We start from the raw sequence: 22,147 nt of genomic DNA, 5'->3' as shown, positions 1-22,147 counted from the left end.
GCTGTAATAAGGCCATGTGCCTGAGCCTTTAGGAAATACTATCTTAACCCCTTAACGCACCTTGACGTAAGTGCATGTTAGGGCTTAATCAGATGAACGTATAATACGTCCGTGCAACGCGCGTGATTTTCATGTGCGTCGCACGGACCTATGTTAGTCAATGGGGCCGTTCAGACTGTCAGTGATTTTTCGCGCAGAATATGTCCACTGCGTGAAACGCACGACATGTCCTATATTTGCCGGTTTTTCGCGCATCACGCACCCATTAAATTCAATGGGTGCGTGAAAACCGAGCACGCCACACGGACGCACTTCCGTGTACCGCGCTACAGTAGTCAAAGCTATGAATGAAAACAGAAAAGCACCACATGCTTTTCTGTTTACAAACATAAAAACAGAGTGTCATAATGATGGCGGCTGCGTGAAAATCACACAGCCACGCATCATATGCTCATGACACATGGAGCTTTTGCGCACGCAAAACGCACACGCTCGTGTGAATCCGGCCTAAAGGTGTCGGGAGAGAAGGTTGGAACACGCTGAGCGGCAGGGCTTAACAGAAGCCGGTAAAATTGACTATACACTGCAATGCATTACTATTGCAGTGTATTGTACAAGTGATCCAACGTTTGCTGGTTCAAGTTCCCTAGGGGGACTAATAGATTGTGTAGAAAAAAAACGTAAAGTTTTTAGTAGTGAGAAAAAAATGTGGAAATTTTTTCCTTTTTAATTAATGTAAAAAAACAAACAAAATTGGTATTGCTGCATCCGTAATAAGTCCGAGCATTTACAATATTGCATTACTTAATTATCATGGTGAACGCCACTGATGTCGCTGTAATCTTATTGACCAGCAGAATAAAGTACATTTGTTGTTTTTACCGCATGGTGAAAGACGTAAAAACTAAACCCAAAAGAAAATTTAGGAATCAGTTTTTTCAAATTCCACTCGACATGATTTTTTTTTCCAGTTTCCCAGTACATTATATGGTACTTTAAATGGTGCCAATAGAAACTATAACTTCTCCCACAAAAACAAGCCTTCACACCACTCCATTGACGGAAAAATAAAAGTTATGGCTCAAAGAAGGCGGGGAGGGTAAAACGGAAAGAAAAAAAAATGACTGGCTTGTACTGTAAGGGGTTAACCTAAATAAAAATGTAGATCGTGATGCTTCTCGTCTATTAGTTGAAATGTCTTATGCTTCAGACTGAATGGATTTCTCATTCTTTCAGAAATGTCCTTTTGGCGCCTTGTCTATTGTTAACCTGCCAAGCAACTTGGAGAAAGAAACCACCCACAGATATTGTGCCAATACCTTTAAGCTTCACAGGTAAGACTAAGTTTTCAGACGTCAACTTTATTGCTGAAAATGTGTGTTATAAAGACCCCTGAGATGGAGCTACTTTTTATTGTCTATGGGTTTAAATGAAGGAGGTCTGGTCTGCAATACCAGGCCTAGCCCATGGACAAGAGTGGTGCTATTTTTGTGGGAGGTTGTAACAGAGCCTTTCTCTTGATCGCATACACTATATGGCCAAAATTATGTGAACACCTGACCGTCAAACCTATATACCCTGCTTTCACTTCGCAATAATAGCATGGTTGACCAGGGCAAGAGATCAGAAATTTCATAAACTGACTTGTGGCATGTTTAACCCCTTCCCGCTCCTTGACGTACTATTCCGTCATGGTAAGCACATTGTTAGCGCTCCATGACGGAAAAGTACGTCTCTGGAGGAACGGCAATTTCGGCCGCCCTCTCGACACATACAGGAGCTGTGACAACTGCCTCATACAGCAGTTGCTGCGGGGACCGATCGCGGTGTCCCTGCTGATTAACCCCTTAGAAGCCGCGTTCAATAGCGATTTCGGATTCTTAGTGGTTAAACCACCATCGACGGCCCGCTAAATGATAGCGGGCGGCGATGGTTGCTATGGGAACCGGAGGCCTAACAATGGCCTCCAGCTATGCCATCTAACAGAAGCCTAGTCGGTCCTGACAAAGTAGTGCAGCATATCAGAATTGTGATCAGGGCCTCTTGCCTTCAGGTCCCCTAATGGGACAAAATAAAAAAGTTAAAAAATAAAAAAAAGAAAAGTTTAAAGGGAATGTGTCGCTAGAATTTTATTTTTTTTTTCAGTTAAACCGTTAGTATATAAGTGATTACACGTTGTTTTAATTTTTTCACAAGTCAGGAAATATTATAAATTAGGTTCTAATTTATAACATTTCCATGTGCTGGTCACTAGAGGGAGCAATTCCCAAAATTGCAGCATTGGCAATGTGGTAAATCAACCTCATTGCTTTATGCTGCAAATTTGGGGCAGACACTTGCTCTAGTGTGCTCACACAATCCCCCCCTATCTTCAAACCTCCTACACTGTGTGCCGCCATTTTCTGAGCGAATGCACAGTGTAGGAGGATTAGATACAGTGGTAATCAGACAGTATAACATGAACATAATACGCACATCACATACACAAACATAAATTACCTGCCGCCTCGGCTCCTATTCCTTGCGTCTTCTCCGCTTTGAACATATGGCCGGAAGCCGCAACCGGAAGTCTTTATCTTACTTAGTAGTATGGAAGGAAAAGGGAAATGGGAGGAAACCTCCAGCTCACCGATCTGACACTCCTGTGTTGGTAATCGCCCGGGTCAGCCGCGACGGCACACGGCAGCAATAGCAGAAAAAACAGAAATGATCCAGCGATAATGATATCAAAAATGGGAAAAAACTAGGTTTCCGCTTTATTGAGATGCAAGCTGTCAAAGCTTGGAATGGAACATCAGGAGGAAAAACAAAGTGGTGATGCGGCAATAGATTAGCCTACGCGTTTCAAGCACTTAGGCTGTGCTCTTAGTCATGGCTGTATCGAGTGAGCTCTTGCAAGCTGAGAGTGAATAAATACCTAAGAAATTGGAGGTTGGACCTTGGACGTAACAACTCTCTCAGGTGTGATAATTGCATATCAGGAAGTGAATCCTCCGTAGCGAAATAAAATAGAAAATGTATAGTAACTTGGTTTTATATAACGATGTCATCAACATATAATGATAGAATAACCACCAGATAAAGATAAGGAAAATATAAAGTATATCTAGCTTTGTACCAATCATATAAAATCGCTGGGATTCATTATAGGATCACATCACTGAAGCTTGCTGAGCAGCACTCGACACATATCCAATCATGGAAAACATGTGAAAAGAGAAGAGAAAACCATGGAAAAATGTAACGAATATATACATTTAGCATAAGGAAAAACAAACAACTGTATACAAACAAATAACATGTATAAACACATGAGAAAAAAAACAAAACATACATATGTTAGATAAAATAACGATAATAGAAAAAGTACCTCCGGAAAATGCCTGATACTTAGAATGACAAACATATTTACGGCATATTAATTCTTATTATGGGGAATATATAATGATAATGATGATGATATGCATAAATAATTACAAATGAATAAATGTTAATGTAACCCCATAAACTAAAGTAATCGGAGAAAATATTTCTATGTTAAATCAAATGAAACAAAAAAAGAAAAAATAGATGTGTAAATAATGATCAATGCATAATGATTATGAATAAATGTATGTAAACTCCTGTAATATATATGAACGAATTTTATTTAGAATAAAAAAAAGGAGCTAAATCTCAATGTGGAAAACCTTGTATACGCAATTAGAAACATAAAAACGAAAAATCTTGGTGTGAAAATATCAAAATGAAGCCGACATTGGTAAGCAAATAAATGAAAGTATATATATATATAAATATATGTTTAAGATTGGAAAAGCTGAAGTATATTGTCTAAGTTGATGCCTGTACATGAAGATATCAATATATCAATTAAATCTGGGATCTAAAGAAAGAGTACATGGAAACTAACCGCGATGTTATAATGTTGTGGAACTTGGCTATAACGTAGTAGATAAGTGCATGAATGCATAATAGTGTTGTATTATAGAAATATTGGACCCTTGAGGTAAAAAGGATATTTTGTTATGTGAGTCGAGTGTATATCAGATAAATGCCAGCCAATAGATGAAATATACTACAGAAGAGGAAAAATCACTATTATCGAAAATATGATATATTAATATATTAGTTAGAAGTTATAAGACAGATAAATAATGGAGACTAATCTGTCATAAAGGGAACTAGTGTGTAAATATTAATAATGGAACATTAGTTCCTTACGGAGATTAAGACCATTTGGGAATCTGGTGTTCAAATGGTAAATCCAAAAGGCTTCCCTTGTCAATACAAAAAAGTTTTTGTAAAACTACAAAAACTTTTTCTGACTCCCATGACACGATCAACTTTTCAATTAAAACTCATATAAATTGTAATAGTGATCATGTGGTCTACATAGTGGAATGCTCACAATGTAGACTAAAATATGTGGGATGTACCACAAGGAAACTAAAGATCAGAATCCTTGAACATCTGAGTTATATCAGAAATCCAGCTATCGTTAACATTTCAAATGTCAGCAAACATTTCATCACTTGCCACAACAGAAATATTAATTCTCTCAAAATTTATGGTATAGAAAAAATGATCAAAACTATCAGAGGAGGCGATCTGAAACATAGACTATTGACAAGGGAAGCCTTTTGGATTTACCATTTGAACACCAGATTCCCAAATGGTCTTAATCTCCGTAAGGAACTAATGTTCCATTATTAATATTTACACACTAGTTCCCTTTATGACAGATTAGTCTCCATTATTTATCTGTCTTATAACTTCTAACTAATATATTAATATATCATATTTTCGATAATAGTGATTTTTCCTCTTCTGTAGTATATTTCATCTATTGGCTGGCATTTATCTGATATACACTCGACTCACATAACAAAATATCCTTTTTACCTCAAGGGTCCAATATTTCTATAATACAACACTATTATGCATTCATGCACTTATCTACTACGTTATAGCCAAGTTCCACAACATTATAACATCGCGGTTAGTTTCCATGTACTCTTTCTTTAGATCCCAGATTTAATTGATATATTGATATCTTCATGTACAGGCATCAACTTAGACAATATACTTCAGCTTTTCCAATCTTAAACATATATTTATATATATATATACTTTCATTTATTTGCTTACCAATGTCGGCTTCATTTTGATATTTTCACACCAAGATTTTTCGTTTTTATGTTTCTAATTGCGTATACAAGGTTTTCCACATTGAGATTTAGCTCCTTTTTTTTATTCTAAATAAAATTCGTTCATATATATTACAGGAGTTTACATACATTTATTCATAATCATTATGCATTGATCATTATTTACACATCTATTTTTTCTTTTTTTGTTTCATTTGATTTAACATAGAAATATTTTCTCCGATTACTTTAGTTTATGGGGTTACATTAACATTTATTCATTTGTAATTATTTATGCATATCATCATCATTATCATTATATATTCCCCATAATAAGAATTAATATGCCGTAAATATGTTTGTCATTCTAAGTATCAGGCATTTTCCGGAGGTACTTTTTCTATTATCGTTATTTTATCTAACATATGTATGTTTTGTTTTTTTTCTCATGTGTTTATACATGTTATTTGTTTGTATACAGTTGTTTGTTTTTCCTTATGCTAAATGTATATATTCGTTACATTTTTCCATGGTTTTCTCTTCTCTTTTCACATGTTTTCCATGATTGGATATGTGTCGAGTGCTGCTCAGCAAGCTTCAGTGATGTGATCCTATAATGAATCCCAGCGATTTTATATGATTGGTACAAAGCTAGATATACTTTATATTTTCCTTATCTTTATCTGGTGGTTATTCTATCATTATATGTTGATGACATCGTTATATAAAACCAAGTTACTATACATTTTCTATTTTATTTCGCTACGGAGGATTCACTTCCTGATATGCAATTATCACACCTGAGAGAGTTGTTACGTCCAAGGTCCAACCTCCAATTTCTTAGGTATTTATTCACTCTCAGCTTGCAAGAGCTCACTCGATACAGCCATGACTAAGAGCACAGCCTAAGTGCTTGAAACGCGTAGGCTAATCTATTGCCGCATCACCACTTTGTTTTTCCTCCTGATGTTCCATTCCAAGCTTTGACAGCTTGCATCTCAATAAAGCGGAAACCTAGTTTTTTCCCATTTTTGATATCATTATCGCTGGATCATTTCTGTTTTTTCTTTATCTTACTGTCCGGCCGCGGCTTCCGATCCACATGAAAATGGCGCCGTATTTCGCTCTGCCAAAGACCTTCCTTTTGGTCTGTGTGGGAACGGCGCATGCACCGTTCCCACACAGACGGCGTACGCTATAGTGAATGGAACGGCTCCCGTTCGCATTCTCTATGGGGATGTATGTGCTGTATTCCATCTTTGCGTGTGTCGTTAATCGACACATACAGAGATGAAAAAAGAATGGCAGCCCCCATAGAGAAGTAAAAGTAAGAATAAGGTAAAAAAAGTACAACACAAGAACACAAATAAAATTTATTTTAATATCCTACTAACAGCAATATCATATAAAAAAACAAACAAATTCGTGACACCTTCCCTTTAAAAGTAAACCCCCCCCCCTTTTTCCCTGATCAGTCCTTTATTAGAAAAAAATAAACAAACTATACATAATTTGTATTGCCGCGTCCGTAACGGCCTGAACTACAAAAGTATTTTGTTATTTATCCTGCGAGGTGAACGCCGTAAAAAAAAATAAGAAAAAATCCTATTAGAAAGTTAACGGTAGTGGCGTGGCCTGGCTGGGGATGTGAGCGGACGCGCAGTGGATTAGCTCCTGCTAGAACTCCTCCATTTCTCCTGTTTCTGAGCTTTCTCCTGGCTTGATTTGAACCAGCCCGCCAGCACTTACCTGGAGGATCGTCCATGAGAGCAGGTATCTCTGTTGCGCTGATCCTGAGGCCATGACTCGCCATAACAAAGACTCGGCGGTGGAGAAGGACAGCCAAGATGGAGCCGGAGCCCCGTCGGCAGCCGCACGTGCTGCGGCCTCTAAGCTGGCAGGATACGCCAGAACCCCATCTGCTGCCGCCAGCAAACATCTACAAACTGGTCTGACTCCCAAGTCCCTGCAGATTCCAGCGCTGGAGGGGACTGATGCGATGAGCACAGGTGAAGGGAAGTTAGCACACGTGGGTTCTCAGCCTGAGGTGGGTGCCTGCTCCTCAATGTCTCCTGTTACACTGCCTGTGTTTCGGAGGGGTGAACCCTCCATGAGCGATGTATTTATGGCCATTACAAAGTGCAATGCCACATTGTCCTCAATGTCACTGCAGTTACGAGGTGTGCGTGAAAATGTGGGGCTTATCCGGCATGATCTACATAAAGTAATCGGACAGGATGTCAGCTGTAGAAGGTCGTGTCAGTGAAATTGAGGACGCCATTTTACCAATACAAAGTGATCTCTCCAAACATGCTCGCGCCATTTTGAATCTGCAAGCCAAGGCGGATGACTTGGAGAACAGACTCCGACGAAATAATGTCCGATTGGTGGGAATGCCTGAAGGTAGTGCCCCGACTGAATACATTGAATCGTGGCTGTAAACTACCTTTGGGGATGCAATCCTGTCGCCTTTGTATGCTGTAGAACGTTCTCACAGGGTTCCTTTGAGACCACTACCGCCTGGATCACAGCCGCGGACCATGCCTGTCGAGTTTATACATTACCGTGACAGTGATGGCAACCGCATAGCATTTTTTCCGGAGTTCTCAGCGGATGTTCAAAAGAAACGTATGCTATTCCAAGAGGTGAAGAGGAGATTGCGCACTCTCCAAATTCCGTATGCTGTGCTGTATCCGGCAAAACTCCGAGTGGTCGCCATGGGGGAAACGCACTTTTTTGAAAACTCTAAAGATGCCGTGAGACGGTTGGATCGCAGTGAACGCCGTATTCGAGATGCTGATGGATAGCTGGCGGAATGGGCTCTACTTTCTTTGTGAACTGTTCTCTCCAGGGAGCCGGTTGCTCCGAAACACACATGCTTCTTACATGTTGATTTGATGGACTTTCCTTTGAATCCAGGAGCTGGTACAGGACGCTGACGGTTGCTTTTTTCGATTCATGTTGTCCAAATTCAAGGAGGACTGGTGCCCCGACTTGCTTTGGCTAAAGCAGGTTTTTTGGATATCGGGGGCGGGGGAGTGGGGTGTTTTTTTGGGGTTCTTCCAGAGTATGCATATTTGTCCTGATGTTGTTATGGGTTTATATCCTCCTAACTGTGTGAAACTGCTACTGTACTCCTGTTTTCTTATTCTCTGTATGCATTATGGCTCTTAATATCAAGCTTATATCCTGGAATGTGCGGGGCCTGGGGATCCTATTAAGCGTACAGCTATCTTTGAATATATGAAGTCACATTTTCCTGTTCTATTGTTTCTGCAAGAAACTCACTTCTCCAGGGAAAAACTTTGCATTATACACCGTACATGGATGGGCCATGAATATCACTATTCACACCAGCTACTCGAGGGGTGTCAGCCTGATGATACATCGTCTGATACCTTTCCAGTGTCTTCAGGTGGATATTGATGTTGAGGGGAGATATGTCTGTCTTCATCGCACTGTATATTCTATTCCATATATATTTGTTGGCGTTTATATTCCGCCTCCCTTTAATTATGATGTGCTTAGGCGGATTTTACATTTCACTGGTGCTAGGCCGGGTGTACCGTTTGTCTTGCTGGGAGATTTTAATAACTATGTACATCCTTATTGGGACAAATTTAATAATGCTACAGGTGTAGATGGTCCTGTAACTGCTTTCGGAACTTTCCTTCAGGAGGTACAGTTGTTAGATCTGTGGCGACTGAAACATACACATGATAGGCATTATTCCTGTTTTTCCAGCTCACATAACAGCCTGTTCCGTATAGATATTGGTCTGGGTCCTGAACCTGTAGCCAGAGCGGTTGTGAATATTGAATTCTTACCTAGGGCGCTTTCTGATCACTCCCCCCTCTTGCTGGACATCGCAATATCTCAAGGTCCTACTACTCATAAAACACTATGGCGGTTGAATGCCTTTTGGTTAACTATTATTGATGTTTCTGTTATCTCTAAGGTACTGGGAGACTATTTCTTGGAGAATGTGGGTACGGCGGACATAGGTGTGGTCTGGAACGCTATAACAGCTACGCTGCGAGGGTGTTTGATCCAGTTAATAAGTCGGGTTAAGAAGAAGACTAGGCAGCTGGGTGAAGCTCTTAGGAGTAGAGTGCAACAGACCGAAGTGATTCATGTTTTGAATAATACCACTCAATCCCTGGCGGATTGGCGTGAAGCCCAGGAACTATTGCAGAAGCATCTACTGGAGATGGCTGCGAATAAGAGGATGTTTCAGCAACAGCGCTCTTATGCAGAAGGGGAGAAGGCGGGACATATGCTAGCAATGGTGGCAAGGGCGCAGTATGGTCAAACATATATTGCAACGATACAGAATACTGATGGGGCCCTGGTATACATTAATGCGGAGATAGCAGAGGTATTTCGCTCCTACTACGCATCCTTATACAGTTCACATGTTCATATGTCTGTGACTCAGTTAGATAAATAGGTCTGCTATCCCCTTACCATGTTTAGCTTCCAGCGATAAATAATTTTTAGAGACCCCTCTGGCTCTGGAAGAGCTGCAGGAGGCGGCGGCATCCTTGGCCAATGGCAAGGCTCCGGGATCGGATGGCCTGCCGGCATAAATTTTAAAAAAAGTGGGTGACGTACTTCTGCCACATCTTTTTGATGTCTTTACATCTGCTGTTAGAGACCAGAGTTTAACTGACACTATGAGAGAAGCGGTGATAGTGGTTCTTTTGAAACCTGGTAAAGACCCCTTGTTAACGGACTCTTATAGGCCGGTATCTCTGCTACCCGTAGATATTAAAATCATTGCTATGGCCATAGCTATACGCCTTTCCAGGATTATCACATCGATAATACACCCTGATCAAACTGGCTTTATGCCAAATAAATCTACAGCCCTTAACCTGAGACGGTTATTTTTGAATCTACAACTTCTAGCTGACAACTCGGGTAAAAGGGTACTCTGCTCTCTAGACGCAGCAAAGGCTTTCGACCGTGTAGAATGGGCATATTTATGGGCAGTACTTCAGAAGATGGGCTTTGGGGACTCGTTTATCTCCTGGATTCCGATGTTTTATGACAGACCTGTGGCTAGAATCAGAGTGAATAACTTTTTGACTGCCGCATTCCCGTTGGGTAGGGATACAAGGCAGGGATGCTCGCTTTCTCCGTTACTTTTTGCCATAGCCATAGAACCATTAGCAATATTGATTAGGGGTTCTGTCGACATTGTTGGATTCAGACACGGTGAACAGGAGGATAAACTGGCGTTATACGCTGATGACATGCTACTGTTTCTGGAGGATGATGCTTCCTCCTTGGATGCAACTATGACAGCTATTAGGGAGTTTGGCCGATTCTCAGGATTGACCATTAACTGGTCCAAGTCTGTCCTGATGAAGGTAGATGATACATACTCGCAGGTGCCATATACTGATCTCCCTATGAAATGTGTCACCTCTTTTAAATATCTAGGAGTTGAAATATCCATGAAACTGGAGGAATTTGAACGATTGACCTTGACCCCCTTACTGGCCTGATTTAAACTCAAGCTGGATGTGTGGCGTAAATTGTATCTTTCAGTTATTGGAAGATGTAATTTAATCAAAATGATCTGGATTCCCCAACTGCTATATCTCTTACACAATGCACCAATATGGTTACCTCAGTGGTTCTTCTACAAGGTTAACAGGCTATTTTGGTCTCTTATATGGAGCGCAGGACATTCACGTATTAAACTGGAGACTTTGCAGAGAGATAAGACAGACGGAGGCCAGGCGGTTCCTAACCCCCGCTTGTATTATCTAGCTTCTCAGCTGCAACATGTCAGAGGGTGGGATATGGATGACTCGGCTGATTCCACTAGGCTGCTCTTACAGCATTTCCTGTGTTCAGACTCTTTATACGAGGCGCTGGAGGCCCATAAGTTTAAACGGCATACTAAACATTATCCAACGCTGCATCTGATGCACAAGGTCTGGTGGAGTGTTCGAAATATTCAGGGTATTACTGGTTGTACACAATATACGGCTATCTGGGATACGCCGTGGCTACCCCATATGAGCTCTCTGACAGATTTTGCCCTATGGAATGACCATGGGGTTCGTAGAATAGGTCAGTTGTTGGATGGTCAGGAGTTGAAATTATTCTCAGGTTTTCAGGCGGAGTTTAGTCTCCCACATACCCAATTTTACAAATATGTGCAGGTTCGACATGCGTACGGTGTGGAGCATAGGAGTAAAGCTGTCACATTGATGGACAATGTCCTGATAGGAGTTATTAGTAACACTAGTCACACTTCTGGCCTTATATCCCTTTTATACAAAAGTCTTCTGATAAGATTCCTTGATGACTCCCCTTCCCTGCTGCGAAGTAAATGGGAAAGTGATCTTAGGCCCATAGAAGAGGGTCAGTGGGGTGATATATTGTCGCGGATCCCTAAACTATCTCTGAATGAGGCACACCGTATTTCTCATCTGTTTCTGGTGCATCGGGTCTACAGAACGCCGGAATTTCTAAATAAAATTGGGGTCAGGGACTCCTCCGACTGTCCTAGGCGTGGTAGGGAACCTGGCATGTTGATGCATATGATGTGGCAATGTGTGCGGCTGCGACAGTTCTGGTCAGAGGTAGTGGACACTATCTCTTCTGTGTATCGGGTGTCGATAGATTTCACCTCTTTTGTATGTGTCCTAGGGTATGTGGAGGATATTTCTGCCTCTGAACATGTTAACCTGGCCGTTGCTCGTATGCTGTATATGGCAAGGAAACTTATTGCGCAGCATTGGTTGGACGACGAACCGCCTACGTTATCGGAATTTTGTACCAGTCACGTGTTTGACACGCATGGATAGATATGTATGCACGGCTAGAAATGTTAAACAGGCCTTCGATAAAATATGGTCTCCATGGGTGGAAAGTAGGGGCCTGAGTACATCAGCGGGGGTTGCAGTTGGGATGCAGTCTAGTGTAAGGTAGTTGGGAGGAGAATAGACGCTGCTTGGAGGAATCTGGTCAATCTTGGGGGGGGGGGGGGATTATGTTAAATTGTGTGTGCATATGTCCTGGATATGTATATGGTATTCTGTATATTTGACACTGATTTCGGTATTGATCATGATGTATACATGAACAAGCATAATTTGGAAGAAGGGGGATGGTATATCTGTGTTGCGTCACTGTGACGCAAATGTTGTGTTTTTGTTGAAAGTAAAAAAATTACTTGATTCAAAAAAAGAAATTTAGCGGTATATCTCTGACAACTTGCGACGCTTTGCAGTGAAAGCTAAAATCTGCAGCTATATTTCCTTAAATTTGACTTCATTTTATCATTGTTTTCATTCTATACACATTTTTTTTTTTAAAAACACATACAATTATGTATGTATACATTTTTGGCTAATAAGTAAAAATTTGATAAAATACGATCTAACATTAGAGATACTATAAAATGTGATTCAAATTGTATATGTATGCCCTAGTTCATTGTGTGTGTGTGTGTGTGTGTGTGTGTGTGTGTATATGTATGTATATATGTATGTATATATATATATATATATATATATATATATATATATATATATATATATATATATATATATATATATATATATATATATATATATATATATATAAATAATAATAATATTATATGTGTTTACCCGCTAATATGACCTATAACCCTGACCCGGTAGTGGTTATCTCAGCCGATACCACTCTCGGTTATATAACATGGATCTTGCCTACTTTGTACTAAATAAAAATCATTTATACTCCCCTTTGTGACTGGGTTGAACGAACAAATCCAACACCGGCTGAGCCAGAGGAAATATCCGCCTTTTCTTTCGCATTGTACTTATAATGTGGTGACAGAGCCTCTTCTTTTTTTAGGTTTAATGTAAAATGTTTTAAATACATTGCTGTTAAAATAAAGTACACATATTGTACCGTGCATTTTATAACCCGTTCGCACAGCATGTACTAAAATTGGGAAAAAATATATATATATTTTTAAATGTCTTATTTTTCTCAAATGCAAGTCTTATCGGCCTACTTTTGCCACATATATACAGTACAATGCCACACACATATGTTCGTTATTCGGATATACAAAAAAAAAATCAATTAATTTTCACATCTGGCTTGGTTCCTAAGGCCAAAACCGGCTCAGTCCTTAAGGTGTTAAGTACGACCCATACTCCTCCTCCTCCTCCGCCGCCGCTTTGGTTGGATTTGTTCTAAGGGTGCCCAGGAGGCCAATCCGTGCCCTTGTATTTTCTTGGTTTATGGGAAAATAACTAGTAGCCCTATATACCCCGGCAGGTACTCTGTTTATTTCAATTTTAACTTCCTAAATACCGAACAGCTAAACTGGTAGGAAATGGAGTCATAAGATTGTGACAGAGCCTGTTGATTAACAGCATTGGCAGTTTTATTACCAGTTGGCCATTGGGGGATCATAATTGAAAACTGCGTTATACATGAAAGCCCACTCGTTAGAGCACATGATGTTCAGCTTGCTTTCTGGCCTGGGTTCAGGCAGTAGTCTCTGCCCTTCTGAGAGCCACCTGTCTTATCTGTTGCTGAGAGAACTTGAGTTTGCTGAGGAGTTTCAGCAGCTAGAGCAGCAGCAGTATGACGCATTTGATCAGCTTTCAGTTGGGCAAGAGGAGCCTCTGCAGCTAGTAATGCAGCTTTCCTCTTGGCCATCAGTAATCTGGTCGCTATGGGTAACCGCTCCCCTGTACCTTTCCATCTAGGATTATCTTGTAAAGTGCGACCTGCTACTGCCTGGATAAAAACATCTTTACTATAAAAGCGAATGTCTGTATTCGCTTTTGTGTAATATTGGTTAGTAATCGTGTGATAATGGCTGATAACAGAGAACAACGGCAAGGTTGGGACATTTATGGAAACCTTCCTGGACACCCGATGTACCTATGTGCTAAATTTGGGGTCAAATCGTTCAGGCGTTTGGATGCCTATAGAGGACGGACATTCACTTTTATAATCTAGAATAGCAGAGTTACCCGGCTTCACACTGGTCTGTCCAGTGCAGGGTTCCTTTTTGGAGGCATGACTAGTCTGAAAGGGGTTAAATTTGAGAATGATGAAATCCACGGGCTTGGTTCTGTTGAGAGATTTCAGCAGCTTGGGCAGCAGCCATGCTCTTAGACAAAAGACTCCTATGGCAAAGTGCAGGGGTCCTTTTTGGAGGCATGACTGGTATGAAAGGGTTTCAACCCATGAGAATGCTCAAATCCAGTATAGGTACAGTTAGTATACGGCGAGTAACACGTCGAGTAAAGAAAAATGGCTTCGTTATGGAAGCCTGGTCTAAAACTGTGGGTATGTTAGTGAGGCTAAGAATAAAGGACCTGCGAGCTTCTATTGGCTAATACAGGTCATCTGATGTAATATGGAGGAAGGTCATTGATGTGGAAGCCAGTGGTGCCATATTTGCTTATGTGAATGTCGAACGGTAGGTCCTGGAGAGCTGAAACCCGGTCTAAATCTTCGGAAGCGCGTGATTTACTTATGTGCCAAATTTGGTGCAGATTGGTCCAGTCATTTGGCCGTGCATAAAGAACAGACAACAGAAATTATATATATATCTATAATATGTGTGTGCAGCCCACCAAATGACACTACACTAATTAACTAAATGCATATGCATTTTATGCTCTCGGGGTCACAAATTAAAAAACACGTGTTTAATACTGATATCGTTCCCTGTATTATTTATTTATAGATCTCTCTGCTGCACTATATAATCGAATGGAGTCATAGGACACTGTATTAGTAGTATTATCATTCTACTGCCATCATTAATTTTTCCAAGGTATTGATGTTTACATAATAAAGCGTCCTAAGAAATACGGTGGACTTATGTCTCAAAGCCCCTCTGGTTCAGGGATAGGATTACAGGTATTTGAACAGATACATCAACACGGTAATTAAAAGGATAATACAACATTGCTGATCACAACCTCCCCCCGCCTCCCCAACATGTACATCAAATGACACAACTTCATCAGGGGAATGTGTTTGACCTGCTCTCTCAGGTGTGATTTGTAGGAGGGGGTTATCACATGAAAATCAGCGACAGACTATTTTTACATTTCAACATCGGTTAGACCCTACATCGTTTTTTTTTTTTTTAGTGGGCAAAAAAAACTTTAGGTCTCAAACATCACTCTTTCCTATGAATTTGCTTTTCAAGGTCCTCTTTCGATCTTGTTTTGCCATTATGACATCATTTTTTTATCTACATAACTGTTTTTATTTAGAATATTTAAATTGACATGTTGATCTCACGTGTTTTGTTTTTTTTATTTTTATTTCAACGGTTTTTTTATATCAAGTTTTGGTTTTGCGAAAAGAATAAACCGCACAACTGGGGAACAAAAAAAGCATAGCAAGGTGTAGCAACACAACACCAAATAGAATATGAAATAAAGTGTATGATCGTTGACTCAGTTGCACCTCGAGCAGATCAGGCAGGCAATGAAGTGGTTCCAGTAGGTGGCGTGCAGAGCGGCTTGTAACTTAGTGATTGCCTTAACTTTTTGGAGTGAGAACTCTTCTGCCATGAGTGGACTACAGGGTCTTTTTTTTTTTTTTTTGCAGCTAGGAGAAGGGAAGGTGAGGAAGCAAAATTGTGTGTGTCCGTGTGGAGACCTTATAGTAGAGACCGGGAACCCAGGGGGTTGGATGGATGATGACACAGGCTGTGTATAAGGCCCTATACCAGAATCTGAAGGATTTAATGTGCAAATTCTGGGACTTAAAATGCCACGATAGTAACAACGTGGTTACAAATAACATTATTGTTTTGTTTTTTTACGAAAACTAGTAAGAAAATAAAAATATTTCTGCTTTAACTTTGTAACTTGCGTCAGGAAAAACTACAACAATGAATCTGATGGGTGGGAAGACCATGGACTGTTTTGTTTTGTTTTTTAGTGCACCAGATTTTTAAAAATGTCAGGTCACTAGTCTGTAAAACTTTTCAGAAACCAATGTATTGAGGAGTGAGCGAGAATAATGGACTTAAAGTGAATGAGCACTGTCTGGACATCAGAATATATACCTAAAGCCTGAAACAAGGAATGGGCAACTATAAGCAGTTAGAAGTCTATGAAGATATCACTTTACTCTAATAAGATCAATGACAAATTTTCAATTGTTCATATGCAGTACGGATTTATGGCAAAAACGGGCTGTGTAATGTCATCCATATGTCTTACTCCTTAATATTACTCCTAAAATATGGTCATTTTCAACCTACAGGTTGCCTATTCCCCGGCCTGGTGAGGTGCTTGGATTAGTTGGCACCAACGGTATTGGAAAATCAACTGCATTGAAAATTCTGGCTGGAAAACAAAAGCCTAATCTAGGGAAGTATGATGTAAGTAAGCTACAGGTTTTGTGTGTTTTTGTTTTTTCTTATTTTAAGTCCTTAAAGAGGCTCTGTCACCAGATTCTCAAATCCCTATCTCCTATTGCATGTGATCGGCGCTGCAATGTAGATAACAGCAGCGTTTTTGTTTTTTTGAAAAACGTTCATTTTTGGCCAAGTTATGAGCTATTTTATATTTATGCAAATGAGCTTTGAAATGGACAACTGGGCGTGTTTTTATTCATATGTCCAACTGGGCGTTTATTGTGTTTTTAACTGGGCGTGTTTACTTGTTTTACTAACTGGGCGTTGTGGAGAGAAGTGTATGATGCTGACGAATCAGTGACCAATCAGCATCATGCACTCCTCTCCATTCATTTACACAGCACATAGTGTTCTTACTAGAACGATGTGCAGCCACATACACAAGTGTCCTGATAATGAATACACATGATCATCCAGCCTGGACGTCATGTGTATTCAGAATCCTGACACTTCTGAATCTTTTCTGTGAGATTTCCAGCAAGGGAAACGAAAGCTCGTTTACCTCGTAATCTCGCGAGATTTCGTTTCACTTGCTGGAATCTCACGTAAAAGATTCAGAAGTGTCAGGATTCTGAATACACATTACGTCCAGGCTGGAGGTCATGTGTATTCATTATCCGGACACTTGTGTATGTGGCTGCACATCGTTCTAGTAAGAACGTGATGCTGCTGTGTAAATGAATGGAGAGGAGTGCATGATGCTGATTGGTCACTGATTCGTCAGCATCATACACTTCTCTCCACAACGCCCAGTTAGTAAAACAAGTAAACACGCCCAGTTAAAAACACAATACACGCCCAGTTGGACATACGAAAAAAAACACGCCCAGTTGTCCATTTCAAAGCTCATTTGCAGAAATATAAAATAGCTCATAACTTGGCCAAAAATGAACGTTTTTAAAAAAAACTAAACTTTACTGTTCTCTACATTGCAGCGCCGATCACATGCAATAGGAGATAGGGATTTGAGAATCTGGTGACAGAGCTTCTTTAATGACCACCCACAGTCTTTTAATGGCAGGAATATGCAAATACATAAGTGGAAAATAAAGATGTAAATAAAGTTATCCCTTAACCCCTTAATGACCAGCCTATTTTGGACCTTAATGACCAAGCTATTTTTTACGTTTTTCCATCGTCGCATTCCAAGAGCTATAACCTTTTTATTTTTGCGTCGACATAGCTGTATAAGGTCTTGTTTTTTGCGGGACAAGTTGTATTTTTTAATAGCACCATTTTTAGGTACATATTATTTATTGATTAACTTTTATTAACTTTTTTTTTGGGGGGGGGAATAGAAAAAAATCAGAAATTTCGCTACTCTTTTTTGCGTCCTAAATCTACGCCGTTTACCGTGTGGTATAAATAACACAATAACTTTATTCAGCGGGTTGTTACGATTGCAACGATACCAAATTTGTATAGTTTTTGTATGTTTTACTACTTTTACACAGTAAAAACGCTTTTTTTTTCAAAATTATTTGTTTTTGTGTCTCCATATTTGAAGAGCCGTAAAGTTTTTATTTTTTCGCCGATGCGGTTGTAGGAGGGCTTTTTTTTTGCGGGACGACTTGTAGTTTTTATTGTTACCATTTTGGAGTAGATGCGACTTTTTGATCACGTTTTATCACATTTTTTTTAAAGTCAGTATTCACAGAAAACAGCAATTTTTCCATAGTTTTTTATTACATTTTTTACGCCGTTCACCGTGCGGGTTAAAGAGGCTCTGTCACCAGATTTTTCAGCTCCTATTGCAGCAGATAGGCGCTGCAATGTAGATTACAGTAACGTTTTTATTTTAAAAAAACGAGCATTTTTGGCCAAGTTATGACCATTTTTGTAGTTATGCAAATGAGGCTTGCAAAAGTCCAAGTGGGCGTGTATTATGTGCGTACATCGGGGCGTGTTTACTACTTTTACTAGCTGGGCGTTCTGAGGAGAAGTATCATCCACTTCTCTTCAGAACGCCCAGCTTCTGCCAGATCACGCTGTGACGTCACTCACAGGTCCTGCATCGTGTCAGACGAGCGAGGACACATCGGCACCAGAGGCTTCAGTTGATTCTGCAGCAGCATCGGCGTTAGCAGGTAAGTCGATGTAGCTACTTACCTGCAAACGCCGATGCTGCTGCAGAATCAACAGTAGCCTCTGGTGCCGATGTGTCCTCGCTCGTCCGACACGATGCAGGACCTGTGAGTGACGTCACAGCGTGATCTCTTGAGAACACGGCTGTGTCTGCACTGCCAGAAGCTGGGCATTCTGAAGAGAAGTGGATGATACTTCTATACACAACGCCCAGCTAGTAAAAGAAGTAAAAACGCCCCGATGTACACACAATACACGCCCAGTTGTACTTTTGCAAGCCTCATTTACATAAATATAAAAATGGTCATAACTTGGCCAAAAATGCTCGTTTTAAAAAAAAAAAACGTTACTGTAATCTACATTGCAGCGCCGATCTGCTGCAATAGGAGATAGGGGTTGCAAAATCTGGTGACAGAGCCTCTTTAAGTTGTAAAATGCTGTCCAGTCAGGAGGAGAGAATGATGGGAAGAGTAAGAATTCTGCCAATTGGAGGTGAATGTGATCGCAGCTTGTTGATAAATTGTAGCAAATTCTGCATATACTTGTGTAATATACATATTGCTTGATTAATCTATTTAGGACCCTCCGGATTGGCACGAAATCCTGACTTATTTTAGGGGATCCGAACTGCAAAACTATTTCACCAAGATTCTGGAGGATGACTTAAAAGCGATCATTAAGCCTCAATATGTGGACCAAATTCCAAAAGCTGCAAAGGTTAGTGTGCAACTCTTGTAAATTTAGTTCTTCTGCTAGTGGTTAACCAATAAAAAGAATTACCGTTACTTCAGGGTAAATTCTCCTGTTGTAAATTATACAATTTTGTTTCAAACTTTGCTTTTTTTTTATTACGTGATGCTGTTATAAATTGTGAGGAGGTTGATCTTGATTTGTCTTCACAGGGCCCAGTGGGGACCATTTTGGATCGAAAAGATGAAACAAAGACCCAAACTATTATATGTGAACAGCTGGGTAAATACAACCAGGAAACAGCGGCCTGAACTGTGTTAAGCTGACTGTCGACTTTGCATCTATCACCAATTTTTTGAAAGCTATGTACTTTTGCGGTGTGCTTTTTTTTTAAATTATTTTTTTATTTTATTTATTTTTTTAAATAATCAGGTTAGTCTTTATTAAAAATTTGTTGTACTTTTGGGTCAGCAGGTCGACGAGCAGGATCCACCTGTAATCTATCACATCTGAGTTATGAATTTAGATGTGATCGGTAACAGCTCGATCCTGCATGTCAGACACACGGGATCCACTGTCGCTGAACCAGTCAGTCCTACGGACATGACGGGAACAGGATTTAGCAGTACATACAGCTGCTCTGTTTGCAGAATACAGAGCAGCTGTATCTCAAAAGGTAATTTTTTTTGAATTTTTTTTTATTAAAGACTATTTTAATCGTTACACCAAACACCACCTGACCTTTGTTAAAATAAATAAATAAATGCCCATCAAAGGTTTACATAGCCTTTAAGGTTTAATCCGTGTTAATCTATTAAACATTTGCATCTAGTACTTCGGTTACAATACATGATTTTTTTTATAGATTTTTTTGTCGGTTCTGTTATTTTTCAGTCGCTTTCACTTTGAGCTAAAGGTTAGCTTATGTATAATTAAGTCTAAAGGCTGAGGCAGCTGAGAGCGCTCTAACCAGTCAGATTCAGCGGAGTATGTCGAGTGACCTGCTTGACCAATCGGATGCTAAATCATGTTTTCTTAGGCCTCATGCACACGAACATGCTTTTGCGGCCGTAATTCCCCTGAAAAACCATGGGAGAATTGCGGCCCCATTCAATCCTATGGGGCCATGCACACGACTGTGGTTTTCACAGTCCGTGCATGACCCAGGAGCTTGCGCTGCAGAAAGAACGGGCATGCCTTATTGCGGCAATGTGCTGCGGTCCGGGCTCATTGAAAATAATGGCCGCGGCGATGTGCACGGCCCGCGATTTGCGGGCAGCTCGCAGCTGTCACTCCGTGGCCGGCCAACCCGAAAATTACGGTCGTGTGCATGAGGCCTTAGAGGGATGGACAAGACCAGACGCCCTAATGAAAATTCAGAGCAGCCATTTTGTTGAGGCCTAGATAAAAATCTAGACCGCATTGTAAGTTACTGAAATCGGTGACTTAGGTGTAGAATATATTTCTCATATGATTCTACAATGATGGCTTCAGAGGGAAAGACAGAATTTTGGTGACACATTCTTTAGGATACGAATACTTTTATAAACGTTCACAGTTGGATTGGCTTATGTGCGTGTTTATTTCAGTAGAGGCAGGAATAAATGGCTGTCAGACGGCATTTTAGATTTCAGTTATTGAAGTGGGATAAAGGGTCAGACAGGCACATTCTTTCTATAGTATAATATAGCTCGAATACCTGAAAACCCTATTAATGAGGTTCTGCCATACTACCGTATGTTGACTTAATCCAAATGTTTATGGTCACAGATCTTACTTTTCTGAGGGATCGAAATGTGGAGGACCTTTCCGGAGGAGAGCTTCAGCGATTTGCCTGTGCTGTCGTTTGTATCCAGAAAGCTGACATGTAAGAAAATCAAATACCGTATTTTTCGAACTATAGGACGCACTAGACCGTAAGACGCACCCATAAATTGTAGTATAAAAGAGGGTAATATTGAGATGATAGGGTACCACAGTGCCCCAATACAATGTCAGACACAGAAATACAATATATTGGCAGCTATAGTTCTCTCACCCTCCCCTGAATTCACCAAACATCAGAGATGTGGAGAGGCAGGGGTTAATGGTGTTGAATCTGCTCTTGCGCTCTTTACATAGGAGGTGGCTCTTTACATAGGAGGTGGCGTGGCTAGAAGGTCCTTGCAGATCAGTACCTGCATAGATTTACTGTGCTGTGTGTACTAATGTCTGTTATTTGCTCACTGAACAGTCAGATTTTACAGATCTCTGTGTGTAAAGGGGGTTTTACACTGGGCGATTATTGGACAGACGAGCGTTCACAGAATGCTCCTAGCCGATAATTGCCCTGTGTAAACAGGGCAGCGATCAGCAGATGAACGAGCAAACGCTCGATCATCTGCTAGTCGCATCGTTGGTCGTATTTTACAAAAATTTCAAATATCGTTGTCGGCAGCACATCTCCATGCGGAGTAACGACCACTCGTCCCCATCCATTTCTCCGTGTGACAGGAGCAAACGAGCGCCAATCAACAATGTCGGCGCTCGCTGCATTGGCCGGTATAAAAGGGCCTCAGAGAGGCTCTGTCACCATATAAGTGCCCTATCTGCTACATAATCTGATTGGCGCTGTAATGTAGATAACAGCAGTGGTTCTTATTTTGAAAAACGATCATTTTTGAGCAAGTTATGAGCCATTTTAGATTTATGCTTATTAGTTTCTTAATAGACAACTGGGCGTGTTTTAACTTTTTACCAACTGGGCGTTCTGGAGAGAAGTGTATGACGCTGACCAATCAGTGACCAATCGGCATCATACACTCCC

General features: G+C 40.4%; 1 protein-coding gene across 1 annotated transcript in view; it reads left to right on the top strand.

Annotated features, from left to right (window-relative positions):
• ABCE1 (ATP binding cassette subfamily E member 1) overlaps nt 1-22,147 on the top strand; it is a 50,286-nt gene that overhangs the window by 5,587 nt on the left and 22,552 nt on the right. The window contains exons 4-8 of the mRNA XM_075860385.1: nt 1,237-1,334; nt 16,413-16,530; nt 19,231-19,368; nt 19,554-19,623; nt 21,112-21,208. Coding sequence (XP_075716500.1) covers nt 1,237-1,334; nt 16,413-16,530; nt 19,231-19,368; nt 19,554-19,623; nt 21,112-21,208 — 521 coding nt within the window. The remainder of the gene's footprint in view (nt 1-1,236; nt 1,335-16,412; nt 16,531-19,230; nt 19,369-19,553; nt 19,624-21,111; nt 21,209-22,147) is intronic.

The sequence above is a fragment of the Rhinoderma darwinii genome, chromosome 1 (assembly GCF_050947455.1).
Source record: "Rhinoderma darwinii isolate aRhiDar2 chromosome 1, aRhiDar2.hap1, whole genome shotgun sequence".
Taxonomy (NCBI): Eukaryota; Metazoa; Chordata; class Amphibia; order Anura; family Rhinodermatidae; genus Rhinoderma; species Rhinoderma darwinii.
Note: the sequence above shows the minus strand (reverse complement) of the source record. Positions and strands in the feature narration are given on the sequence as shown.